General features: G+C 42.6%; 1 protein-coding gene across 6 annotated transcripts in view; it reads right to left on the bottom strand.

Annotated features, from left to right (window-relative positions):
* Nucleotides 1–12,924, bottom strand: part of VTI1A (vesicle transport through interaction with t-SNAREs 1A) — a 267,370-nt gene extending 254,446 nt beyond the window's left edge. For all 6 annotated transcript variants that reach the window (XM_080598012.1, XM_080598010.1, XM_080598014.1 and 3 more), the window contains exons 1-2: nt 11,888–12,924; nt 4,564–4,622 (exon numbers count right to left, since the gene is read on the bottom strand). In XM_080598012.1, coding sequence (XP_080454138.1) covers nt 4,564–4,622; nt 11,888–11,981 — 153 coding nt within the window. In that variant the 5' untranslated portion in view covers nt 11,982–12,924. The remainder of the gene's footprint in view (nt 1–4,563; nt 4,623–11,887) is intronic.
* Nucleotides 12,925–13,062: the final 138 nt, after the last annotated feature.

The following is a 13,062-nucleotide window of genomic DNA, read 5'->3' as shown; positions in this document are numbered from 1 at the left end:
TATGTGTATATATATATACACACACGTATATATAACACATATGTAAATGCTAAAATTTTATTTACCAATAGATTCTTTGTTTAATAAAATAATTCTTGTACTTCTATGCCTAGTTAGCAGAATTATTAAATAGCCTGAGCTTCTCAACTGGCTGCTTAAATCTACATTCCAAATCTGTGAGCAGGTATATTATATAACTGAATTTTAGAATTATAATGAAAATATTGTTAAAAACAGTTGAAAGCATAAAACGTCAGAGAATTTATTTTTCAAACACTTTTGCTATTTATTCTTTCCATGTAGAAATTTGAGGGGCCTGAAACACAAGAATATGGCACAGAATTACAGAAAATCAGGAGTTATAAACCAGCCTGCTAATTACCTGACTGTTGGGTCAAGGAACCTCCTTTACACCATGCTAGCTGTTCAGGAATTCTGTTTTGCACAGCTGAAGACTACCTCACTTGCTTTTAAAAATCTTTCTGACTTACTTTAAAAAGATAAAAGAATACCTCTCCTTGGTTGCTGTAGGTACCTGAAACAATATTTACTCACCTCCTTCTGAGCTCAGCTGAGCAATAAAGCACCTGAACAGAAATGCCTGTCAATTAGGGTCCCAAGCTGCTGTTTAAGGGTCTTCACAAGGGACAGTTATAGTTTATTCCTGTGTAATCACTTGCTTATACTTTGAAATTTCATCCTTGTATCATAAGAAAAGCATCTGAATGTAATCAATTGAATTACCAGATACTCAGAAGTCATTCAGCCTGATCTATTCTGATTATACAAAATGGTTTTTAATAATAAACTGTAAAGCAGACTTTAATGAAATAGTCAGTAATGAATTAAAATGTACAAAGCTATTTCTAGTTCTACCCAGTTCTTTCGCTCAGGCGTAACTTTCCAAAGGGGTACCATAAATTAAACTGATAGCTGGAGTTAATGGTTTATTTCTTATCATTTCACATCAATATATTTGATCTCAAACGTTCCATAAGCATAGAAAACATTCCTCTTACATCTATAGAGTTATGTGTGCAAGATCAGGATATTTTAATGAAATCTTAATTCTTATCTATTAAATAAAAATGAAACAATTTGCCATATGAATAAAGAATTTGCAGCAAGGATCAGACCATTGTCCATAAAATCCAAAACCTTCATTCTAAAGAGTCAGTATCAGAGAGTGTAAGGTCCTAGGAACACACCCATTATATTCTTGGAAATGCTACAGGTAATGATGAAGCATTCACATTTGAACTGACTGAAGTTTCACACCTGTTTTTTGTTTGTTTGTTTGCTTTTGTGTGTCATCATGAGCTTAAACAGGTACATTCTGTGCTTGGGGTGATAAATTTCCATGCCAACTCATGCATAAGATAGTGATCCAAACAGGTGCCAACCTAAATGCAACCTCATTTCATGCACCTTCACTTTCACTTTATTTGTCAAAATAATATTTTTCACGCATAAGCAAAACTAGAGCTAGATCCTACAAAAATCTAAAAATAACCTGGCATTTAAATCTGAAAACATCTGTAGAAGCTGAAGTTTTCTTCAGAAAACCTGATTATCCAAACTTCTTTTACTGCTCATGTTCAAATATGCCACTGCTATGGTGAGTGAAGCTGAGCATTTTGGCACTTGACTCCTGCACAAATTCATTAACAAGGCCCCATCCCTAAGTCTCCTCAGGGGTACAAACTAGTAGGTTTGCTCCTCACAACACCCAGTACACTCCCAGCACTGAGTAGAGCACAAAGCAGAGCAGCCACAGGTATTTCCACTCAAAAGCACTGTGGGGTAAGATAGCACTGCTGCTGCTGCTGCTGCGTATTGAGACTCCAGAATAAATCTCCACCTCCCGCAGGGACTTCCAGGAGCTATCCCACATGGAAATTGCTCCTGACAGTTGTTAGCGTTTTATGAAACTTGGTGAAGCTTCACTATTTTATTCTGATTCTGAAGTCCTTGAGCTACAATAGAGATTTACATTAAAAAAAAAAAAAAGTGTCAAAGTAAGAATAACCTACCATTTGCAACACTAAACTTAAATAGCTGTAATGAGTTTGTGACGTGCACATCACCATAAAGCATAAAGACAGATAACACATGGCCAAATTTTATTTATTTAATCTCGATAATTCCAGTTCTTCTAGCACATGCTAGATACTCATAGAATCTATCTAAGTTTATCACTCACCTTTCTTAAAACCCAGCAAACATAACTTTCAGGTGCACTGGTGTGGCCTTGCTTCGAGCACTGTGTGCAGGTTTGGGCACCACGATATAAGAAGGGCATAAAACTATCAGAGAGTGCCCAAAGGAGGGCTACAGAGATGGTGAAGGGCCTAGACGACAAGACGTGAGGAGCAGCTGAGTTCCCTTGGTTTGTTCAGCCCAGAGCAGAGCAGGCCGAGGGGAGGCCTCATGGCGGCCTGCAGCTCCCTCACGAGGGGAGCGGAGGGGCAGGTGCTGAGCTCTGCTCTCTGGGGACAGCGACAGGACCCGAGGGAACGGCATGGGGCTGGGACAGGGGAGGGTCAGGCTGGGGGTTAGGGAAAGGTTCAGCACCCAGAGGGTGGTCGGGCACTGGGACAGGCTCCCTGGGGCAGTGGTCATGGCACCGAGCCTGACGGAGGTCAAGGAGTGTTTGGACAACGCTCTCAGACACAGGGTCTGATTTTTGGGTGTTCCTGTGTGGAGCCAGGAGTTGGACTTGGTGATCCGTGTGGGTCCCTTCCAACACGGGGGATCATAGAATCATAGAATAACCTGAGTTGGAAGAGACTTTCTATGACTCTATGACACTCTGCATGGGATGTAAGAATGACACGATTTCTCTCCAGAAATCTCTTACTCAGCAGCTACAGTTTTAAAAGGCAGCCTGGGAGTCTGAATAGTTTTGGTGTCAGTTCTGCATATAGCTCAAGTCAGCTGCAGCAGTGATTTTACCCAAACAAAGCAGACAGTGTTTTGAAACAATCAGTGATTAGTCAATGTAAATTAAATATCTCTACAATGATATTTATAACACGTAAGAGTTATTTTCTAAACAATTAGGAAATAAAATCTGCTAAATAAATCTTTTATCAGACAAGACAAAGAAGCAAACCAATGTATGAAAAATATCAGTGGCAAGGAATTAGGTTTATTTTGGTTTTCTAGTGTAGCCTTTAGTTTAAAAGGGGATCTTTTTAATCAGTTCTGTTATTAGCAGGTTTGTTCAAATTGATTTTTAAACCCAAGCCTTGACATTAATCACAAACATGTAAGGTAATTGCTTAAAGCCAGTAATTGAATTAAGCACCTGTCTAGAAGCATTAGCAACAAGATCTAAAACAAAAGCATGAAAGAAGTCAGTACATGAAATCAAGATCGTCATTAGGATGAAAATGCAGATACAAGAATTTAATTTTTACTCTTACAATAAATACAAATTTAGATGATCTCTCTTCTGACATAAGAAGAAAAGCAATGAACCATTAACTCAATTTCTGCTCCTTCCAATCTTACTTTGAATAGAGAACCAAATTTGAATGATTTTTCAGCAGAAGACCCAGACTGCAGTTTCCCCATACTGCTACATGCTCTGCCTGCAAGGCTAATTCAATCCTTAGACTAAAAGCACAAGGTATGTCAACAAAAATACAACAACCCTTTTTCTTTCTATGCCACAATCTTAAAAAAGTGAGTTTCAATATTACCATTCAGTTAATAAACAAATAATTGATTTGAGTTGCTCAATTTGAACAGCTTTTAGTCTAGCAGAACTAATTTCATTTCCCTATCCCAAGAATCAGATTACATTTCTGACACTAGATAGACCAAACTCATCTGAAGGCAATAAACAAAAGCTGCTTCAGGGTGAGAACTACTGGCTATGTGGAAAAAAGTCAATCTCAATTGTCACCTACACCTTTGCTCAGTTAGTCCACATCTACAAAGCTTTATTTTTATACTCCTTCCAGGTGGAGTACATGACAGGTTGCTGGAAACAAAAATAGAAAAAGTCATAGATGCTTTATCTATACTGCTTTCTTCTGTCAGTGTGGACCGCTAACTAATGCTCACTTAACACATATGGTCTTTCCAGATGAACTCACACTGCTATTACCTCCCCGACCTCAGACAGCTAAATATTTTTTCCTTCACTTGCTGAAAGAGAAAACAACACCTATTACCCTACAAGACAACCAGACAGATTAAATCAAGTAGACGAATGGATCCTAGAAGAAAAAAAATATTCCAGGTGGTACAAATATTTAACTCAATTCTTAAAGTAAAAAACCTAACCCATAAATCAAAGCGTGTAGCAACCTGTAATAGCTTGCAGTAGTAATACAAACCTTAAATCACTTAACACAAGATTAAAATGTCTGATACACTTCTCTTGGGTATTTCATATTCTCAAATATTAAGTATTTCAAAAATACTACTTAATATTCTAATATATTAAATACTTTTAGGGCATCACATGTTAAGCGTCACATGTTAAGCCTCTAATAATACCATTATTTTCCCCAGCAGTTTGTGGTTAGGCTATGAAAAGTCATAACGTACCAGTTCCCTTGCTTCTTCAAGCTGTTTCTCGACATTTGCAACCATCTGCTTCTTCTCATCTGAAAAAGAATCGTGAAGATACCAATATGATTGTGATCTTGCCACGATTGCTTAACTACTGCAGGCATCAAGGGGCTGTAATACTGTCATTTGTACTGCCTTGTGCCCCTTGCACGGCCACATCTTCCATCCTCCCAACTGTAAATCCACCCATTGCTTCGATAAATTTAACAATAAAACTCTGAAGATGCCACTTTTTATACCAACGTTTGCTTGAAACTAATAGCACCCATATGTGCTGGTGGTTTGCCTGATGAAGTAGATAAAGTGCACACACTACAGTATCACCAGCCACTGCTCCCCAGTGCTGTAGGCAAGGTGCAGTGGGTGCCAAGAGAGCAACCAAAAATAGAAGTCCTGCCTCATAAAGCAAAATGTGCCCTTGAACCAATCTTCCTTAAAAACAACAGAACTCCTCCCGAAAGGACTAAATTGCTACAGAGATTTTGGTGAAGCATCGCCAGTATAAGCAGGTTGAGTTTCAGTTGAGTCCTCCTGTTGGTGTTAGTGTCCTGCATTACATTTGCATGGGCCTATGCATCTGTCTTCAGCTTCACCAGAACTAGTCTCTACAATCTCCTCTACTTCTCCCATTTACATAATATACATTTTGCTCATTGAGGGACATGCTAACATCATGATCTGCCCTTCATCAGTTACATACATTGGAGCTCTGCCTGCAGGGACTATCAGGTTCAGGATCATCTTTGCACCTTGAATATAATGCAGAGATTTTGCAAATAGGCAACGACTAGAAAAACTGTCTTCTGAAGATACACTATCCCGCACATGGCAGATTCTCAAGAACAAAGCATATGCCCTGGGTTATCACCTAAAAAGCTGTTATAGTATTGTGGACTGAGTGGGCAACTCAGCTCCAATTCCAAAATGAGACGATTATCTGAGGTCCTGAACTAAGGCAAAGCTACTCTTGTAGAACCCCAACTTCTGATGAATGTGTTACAGCCAGCTGGAGAGCCAGTAAAGACTACTTCTGAGACTGGACTGCATAAGCAAGTGGTCCCGTGCCAATGAGGCTCACCAGGAGCTAAGAGAATCAATTGGGACTCCATCACAACCTATACAAGCAAATCAAGGTGTTCCTGGGTGGCAGCAGTAAGAACAGTATGTCTTGAATAATATATTGTCTAACACTGATGCAGAGTAATGGGAACTCTGTCAGTGATGCAAGTGAGAAAGAAGCAGATGAATCCTCTCACAAATAAAAAGTTACAGCTCACCTTTAAATCCCTCACAAATAGACCTTCCCTTCTTATCCTTGAAAGAGACCCAGCATTTCATCAAGTAATCCTCTCTACAAAGCTGAAGCCGTGGAAAAAGAGCATCTTTCTTGTAAATCTTGAACTTGCACTGCCATGTCTGGTTGATGTTACTACAGCAGAAGATGTACGCTAACAATGGCTTTCTTGAATTTCCCACCACATTCTCATGACAGCACCCAAGCCAGAAAATGTCGTGGTTAGTGATTTATCTTCTGAACATAACTTACCCCCCTCCCCGCCCCAAGAGAATCTGCCCCTTCTTCATCCACACATTTCAGTTCCCCTACCCAGCATCCCAAAACATCTCTGCTCCTCCCTTCACTTGGAAGCAAGATGACAATGGACCAAAGGAAAAACAACATAAGAGATAAAACGCACAATATCATTTTATTGAAGCTGAAATAAGATTAAAAATATAGCAGCAGAAAATAAATGTACTACAGCAATGTCGACATTTCCCTGAGTTTTACTGGATTACAATTTTCATACATATTAAAATAAATAACCTGAAATCTAGGGATAAAGTTTTGTTGTTGTTGTTTAGTTTTTAAAGATATTTCATACTGTTCAAATTCTGCGTGTGACTACAACAGCTACCTTGCACTGCACTGAATACTCAGTTACCCACCCTATTCTGAATTCAGTAAAGCCTAATGCAGTCATTCACATTGCTAATCCCCATGATTTCTGTCAAGCAAAAATAAAAATGCTTGTCCCAACTCAACTGCTATTGGTGCAATTCCAGTAGTAAGTTTTTGATTCTCTCTGCTACTTGGACAAGGACGATGTTTTTCTTTGCTGGTACACAAATGTTGCAAGGAACCTATAATAACGTTGATCAGGTGTTGAACTCCAGACCTGTAACATCCCCTGTTCTTTTTCCAGTCCTCCAAATGCATAATCCAGTTACCTGCATCTCCTCTGTGGATATTTAAGGAACTCATCTGTCCAGCAGCTACGGTTGCCAGTAAATTATTCTGCTGAAAATTTGCCCAAAATTATTCTGGGAAGTTGAAGTTTAGCAATTGCACTCAGACTGTTGTGTAAGGTGGTTTTGAGAGATGTCCCATTCCCTATATGAAACAGACTAAGCATTTAAAGACCTTGCCGTACTGAGTCTTCCTTTAACATCATACAGGGCAGGTACAAACCAGCTGTGATAACCAGTAAGATCTTACTCACCCCCAGAGATACTAACCTACAGACCATGATAGGGAAAACTCATCAGTATACCAGGAGATCCAGCTAAAACGTGTAAAATTTAGGAGTTATTCAAATGATCTTCAATAACTTAGCTAATACTAAAATTTAACCCAACTCCAGAGCCGCATTTTAAGATCCTCTCAGATTTATGTATACATAATCATCCAGCTGGTGACCAAAACAATTACAGGGAGTGAGGCCTACCCATAACACGGTAGTGTGTCCTTCCAACACAAGTGTGTGAGCAGGCACATGGCAATATCCTGGCACTGCAGCTTTGGAGCAGTACCTCCATAGATTTCCAGGAAAGCAGCCGATCTTTTGCAACTGCTGATCCTCTAGGGCACACGGTACCATATGCTCCCCAGAGCAAGAAGGAGTGGCAGGGTCCCAAAAGGGCACTTCGGTGAGGAAAAAGTCAACTTAACCAAGTACCAGTAAAAGTACCCACTTGCCTCCTTCCTCTAGCAGGATCCACATAAATAAATCCAGGTGCGAGCATGCTGTCTGGAGCCACTTGCCTGCAGGAGTGCTGATACATCCAGACCTGTTGCTGATACCAGCAACAGAAGCAATGAAATGCTACAACAGTATCAGAAAGCACTTGCTGGAATGGTGTGCATGTGGTTTCGTGTCAGTCTTAATGCCACACCCAGCCTAAGGAAGCAACCACTTCTTTCACAGTCAGAATGCCCATAGAGAGGAGGACACAACATCCACAGGGTGACTTGCTCAGAGACTGCAGATGAGCTCTGAGTAAGCAACGCTTGCCACTAATCTAGTAGATCAGGACAAACAAGTTGGGATCCAATTAAAGATTCTCATATTAATAGTGTTTTACTCCACATTGTCTTGTTGGTTTTTAGTCTGCCCACTTAGTGATTTCTTTAAGTACATTTCCATCATATAAAATATTGGCAAGTGCTTTTTTACAACTTTTTTCTTAATTCAGAACAGGCAATATCCTTAAGAGAAAATAAAAAGCGCTGTCCCCTCAAATATATCTAAATTTAGAATGCAATTTGTGTTTCCACACTGCCAGACAGAATGTCCTAAAGGAAATGCAGCACTTAGCTTGCATAACTGAACTAGGCAAATTGGCAAAGTATGGATAAGCATAAAGACTGGAAACAAAAGTAAGGAATCTGAGTAAGGATTGCAAAGAAATCAATTCTGTGTCTGTACATAAGGTTCTATCACTTTCTTAAATGAAATAAACCTTACTACATTTTCCTCTGTTCTTTCAGCTTTTTTTGCCCTTGCATTAGTCAGTGGTTTGTCCCCCAGTGTCGAGCAGTTACAGAAAGGCAGATGGCTGCCTACAAGTGTAGGAAGGTAACACAGCACTGGCTTGAGCTCACAACCAAGGAAGAGATTAAAAATTTAGACCAAGACTATTAAGCCTCATTACTTGTGGAATTGCTTCTTTTTATTAGTACACACTGAGGAAGAGACTGAGTGACAAAGAACTTCAGTTTGTAGACCACTTGTAGATTTCACTACACTGGCTGAGGTGTTTTACATGTTCACCTAACACCCCATTGCCAGAAGTTATTGTCCAACAGCAAAGACAACCAGAACACCACATGCTTTTTTTCTTTGTCTTATAAAACTGAGTTCCAGAGGCACATCATAATGAGCCAGCCCTGAAATGAAGACAGTAAACTCCATTACAGAGACATAAAAGAAAATTAAAGGTAGGACTTTCTTCAGTTAAATCTGTTGGAAACTGAAATAACAGTGCTTTGATTGCCCAGTAGAAGATGCGGGTATCAAGTATCAGAAGAATTAGAGCACTCCAGTTGAAAAACATCACCACACAGAGGCTACCATGCTGGAAAAAGGCTAATTATCACAGTTGGTACTGAGAACATTCTCTTTCAGATCAAGCAATCAAAATTTATATAAGTATTTGGTCAAATAACAAGACAGATGTTTCTCTAAAACAACGAGGAGTATTAATAAAACACATCAGTCAACGATCTTCGTTCTCCAAAGACCTGCAGCAGCATCACAGAAAATCTACTTAAAAGACATTTCTGAATTTAGAACACTGTCTTTAATTCTCCAGATGACGTTTGCCTCAACAGAAGATATTTCTTCCCCAGACGTTCTATTGTCCCTGATGCTTATTGTTTCTGTAGTATCAGACTGTCTTTGTTACATTTCTTGCTGAACTATTTATGCCTTTGTCACAATAGGATTGTTTGTTGAGCCATCCTCCTCCTAGAATACGAGGCTGCATCAAATCCTGTCAAACTCTGAATGCAGGAACATTAGAAACGCAATTAACCAGTATTTCTCCGATTCAACTGAACATGAAGCTTACAGCAGGTCCATCTCAGGAAGCAGAAGGAAACAAACCAGTCACTAGACTTCAGTAGATCTCTCTGTATTATGCAGAAGTAGCTCAAGTCCTTACACCTTTCATCTTGCTTCTTCCAGCGTGGAGGAAGAAGGCCATCAGCAATCTCTCTCATATCACTGCTTCTGAAAAATGCCACCTCACGTGCATCTGTCCTCACGTCCCCCTCCCACCTTGAATCATAATCCTCTTTTTGAGGCTCTCCCAGCCTTCTCCACAAGAACTAACTGGAACTTCTGGTGATGAAGAAGCAAAGATCTTGCAAATATTCCTAGTAAGAAACAAGGGAAAAATGTGTATTTAAAATATTTCTGTTTAAAGTGTTCAGCATAGTCAGAGTTGTTTTTTTGTTTCCCCAGGTGGAAAAGTGCCTCTAAGCCAAATTGCAATGTTAGGTAATAAAGTTATACGTGAACTTTTTGCTGATGAAAGACAGAAAAGTTCTGAAAACTGAAGCACTCCATTCACAGGTGTACAGAGCAAAAAGTAGCTATAAAGCAAGCCAGCCCAAACCATATCAGACCAGCCTCAAATCCTAACGTAGAAAAGCCACTTCTAGGAAAAATAAATTAGTTGTTGTATTATCTTGAGGCCATTTAGCCCAATACCACACTATCAATCCCACAGGGAACATGCATTCTTTCTCCTCTGAGAGAACAGTAAGTTCTTAAAAAAAAAAAATGAAAAAACACCCTTCTAATGGCTACTTAAAAGAATGATGATTTCAAAGCCTGTTGCTCTCAAGCTATGTCACTGTTAAAGACAATACTCTTCATTCATTTCATGTTTAAGCTCCAAAGTCTCCCCAGAGTGAATAAGGGGGGCTGACTTTAAGGAGAGGATTATGGAAATCCACTACTGTGAAGCAGAATATTCTTCAGCTGCTAAACAGACTCCAATGACTTCCATAATCCACGCAATTAAGAAGTGAAGTCTCTGCTTCTTTTCAATAAGCATGCTCACTTTGTAGCACTACCAATTTTCAGAACAGGAGACATTCGTGTATTTACAATGTCTTCCTTTACTTGAAGGAGCTCCTTATATTTACTGCTATAAAAGTCAACAACTCTTTCTGAGACAGTGGAAAAAGAAATACTGCCTTGAATAGGAACTTCACAACAGCGAAGAATTTGCTGTCTCTCCTCTGTAAATGGTTTCAGTGGCTATTTACAGGTTAAATATTGTTTCTGGGCAATCTAAATTATACCCGTTCTAAATCTCAATCACAAGAACGCTACCTCATAAGTACCTGCAGACTGTGATTGAATTAACGTCAAATGTCCTTTTTATTAAGCCCAATAGCAAAACAGCTTTGTTAAGCCAATGCGAAGACATAGATTCCTGTCTTTCAGTTATGCCTGTGGTTGGTCACTGATCCCCGCTTTATTAGAAGTCTTTCTAATCTCCTAACAATTAGACATAACCTCCCAGAATCAAACAGACTTTCACTGAAAATCCCCATTTATTCATTTCAGATGTACTTTGGACCTCTGACTTAACAACGCACTGGGATTATACGTTTTAGTTAACCACCTACCTCAAATCCTCTTTAGTCACTACTTCAGCACTTCATGATGCACTTCTCACCCTAAAAGTAAGAAGTTATTCTTTGGTCCTGGATATATGACTTTTTTCCCTTCAGTCATACAGACAGGTGTACCATCAGTGTGTGCCTTTTGATCGCCTCTTTTTAAGATAACCACTTCCACTGGTTAAGTATCCTAAAGCTTTGCAAAATGTGCATAGGAAACAGAGGCAGAAGTCCTTAGCAGCCTGGACACAGAAGAATAAGGTGAGTTGCATGAGAAATCCAATTTTAGCTTTCATCTGCCGCATTCTGGGAGCACCCCATCAGGGCGCTGATTCACGCGGGTTAGAAGATTTAGCTGCCAGGTTACAGAGATCATCACTTTCAGCTTTCTGCCCTGACACTCGAAGACTTTCCCAGCGGTACCACAGGGATACGTCACGAATCAGCCCACGAATGCCGCAGGCTAGTGACCAACACGTTAAATAAACGAACACTGATCTCCTCCGGTCTGCTGCTCCACGTGAGTCACCACAACTATCCAACTCCGATATTACCTACGCCACACGGAAAAAGTCTCGATTTTCGTTATTCACCGTGTGGCAGGATCCCAACAGCGAGCACTGAGCCACCCCAGCCGCCCCCAGCCCTCCTCCTGTGCGGGCCCACCTCCTACACCCCCCGCCAGAGGCAGAGGACCGCAGCCCCCTCCAGCAGGCCGGCAGCGCCCTGCCAGGGACCTGCAGCGAGTTCCGTGAGGCAGCCGCCGGGAGGCTGCTCCGCTCCCCGCGATGGGAGCCGAAGCCCCGCTCCGCCCTGCTCTGCCCGCTGCCCGGCCGGTACCGCCGGGCTCCTGGCCGAGCCCCCTCTCCCCGCCGCGCTCACCTCCGAGCAGCTTGGGCACCTTGCCGATGCGGCCCGTGATGTCGGCCGTCAGCACGGCGAAGTCCTGCTCGTAGCTCTCGAAGTCGGAGGACATGGCGGCGGCGGGGGGGGGGGGGGGCGGGGGCGCCGCTCCTCGCACGGCCGCTTCCGCGTTCTGCTCCCCGCGAAACGCGTCCCCGCCGCCCGCACGGCGCTTCGCGGAGGGTTCCGCCGCAATTCTCCTCCTCTTCCTCACCTCTTCTGGGGGCTTTCTGCAGCGTCACCCAGCCCCTCGCGGCCGCTTCGCCTCGCGGTGAGCCATCAGGGCTCCGACTGCAGCCCCGGCGCTCGGGAGGTGGCGGTCAGCCCGTCCGCTGCAACCCCGCTTGTTGAAAGCAACCCCATGCAGCGCTGCAGGCTTGGGGCAGAGTGGTTGGAAAGCTGCGCAGAGGAGAAGGATCTGGGGGTGTTGGTTGGTGAACATGAGCCAGCAGTGTGCCCATGGTGGCCAAGAAGGCCAACGGCATCCTGGCTTGTGTCAGGAATAGTGCAGCCCGCAGTGCCAGGGAGGTGATCGTTCCCCTGTACTCTGGTGAGGCTGCACCTCACGTGCTCTGTTCAGTTTTGGGTCTGTCAATACAAGAAGGACATTGAGGCCCTGGAGCTTGTCCAAAGAAAGGCTATGAATCTGGTGAAGGGCCTGGGACACAAGTCCTGTGAGGAGCGGCTGAGGGCACTGGGGGTGTTCGGTCTGGAGAAGAGGAGGCTCAGGGGAGACCTCATTGCTCTCTGCAACTGCCTGAAAGGAAGCTGTGGGGAGCTGGGGGTCGGCCTCTTCTCACAGGTAACCAGTGATAGGACTAAAGGGAATGGCCTCAGGTTGCACCAGTGGAGGTTTAGGTTGGAAATGAGGAGACATTTCTTCTCAGAAAGAGCGGTCGGGTATAGGGATGGGTTGCCCAAGGAGGTGGTGGCATCACCATCCCCGGGGGTGTTCAAGGAGAGGCTGGACGTGGTGCTTGCGGACATGGTTTAGCGGGTGACATTGGTGGTGTAGGGACGGTTGGACCAGACGATCTTGAAGGCGTCTTCCAACCCTAACGATTCTGTGATCCTAGCCCACCCCACCCCACGGGCCAAGCGCCGGGACTCCGTTTCCCAGAGGGCCCCGAGGGCGGCGGACTGCCAGGCTCCTG

Source organism: Anser brachyrhynchus (assembly GCF_964034855.1).
Source record: "Anser brachyrhynchus genome assembly, chromosome: 6".
Classification (NCBI taxonomy): domain Eukaryota; kingdom Metazoa; phylum Chordata; class Aves; order Anseriformes; family Anatidae; genus Anser; species Anser brachyrhynchus.
This window is presented reverse-complemented; position numbering and strand designations above follow the sequence as displayed.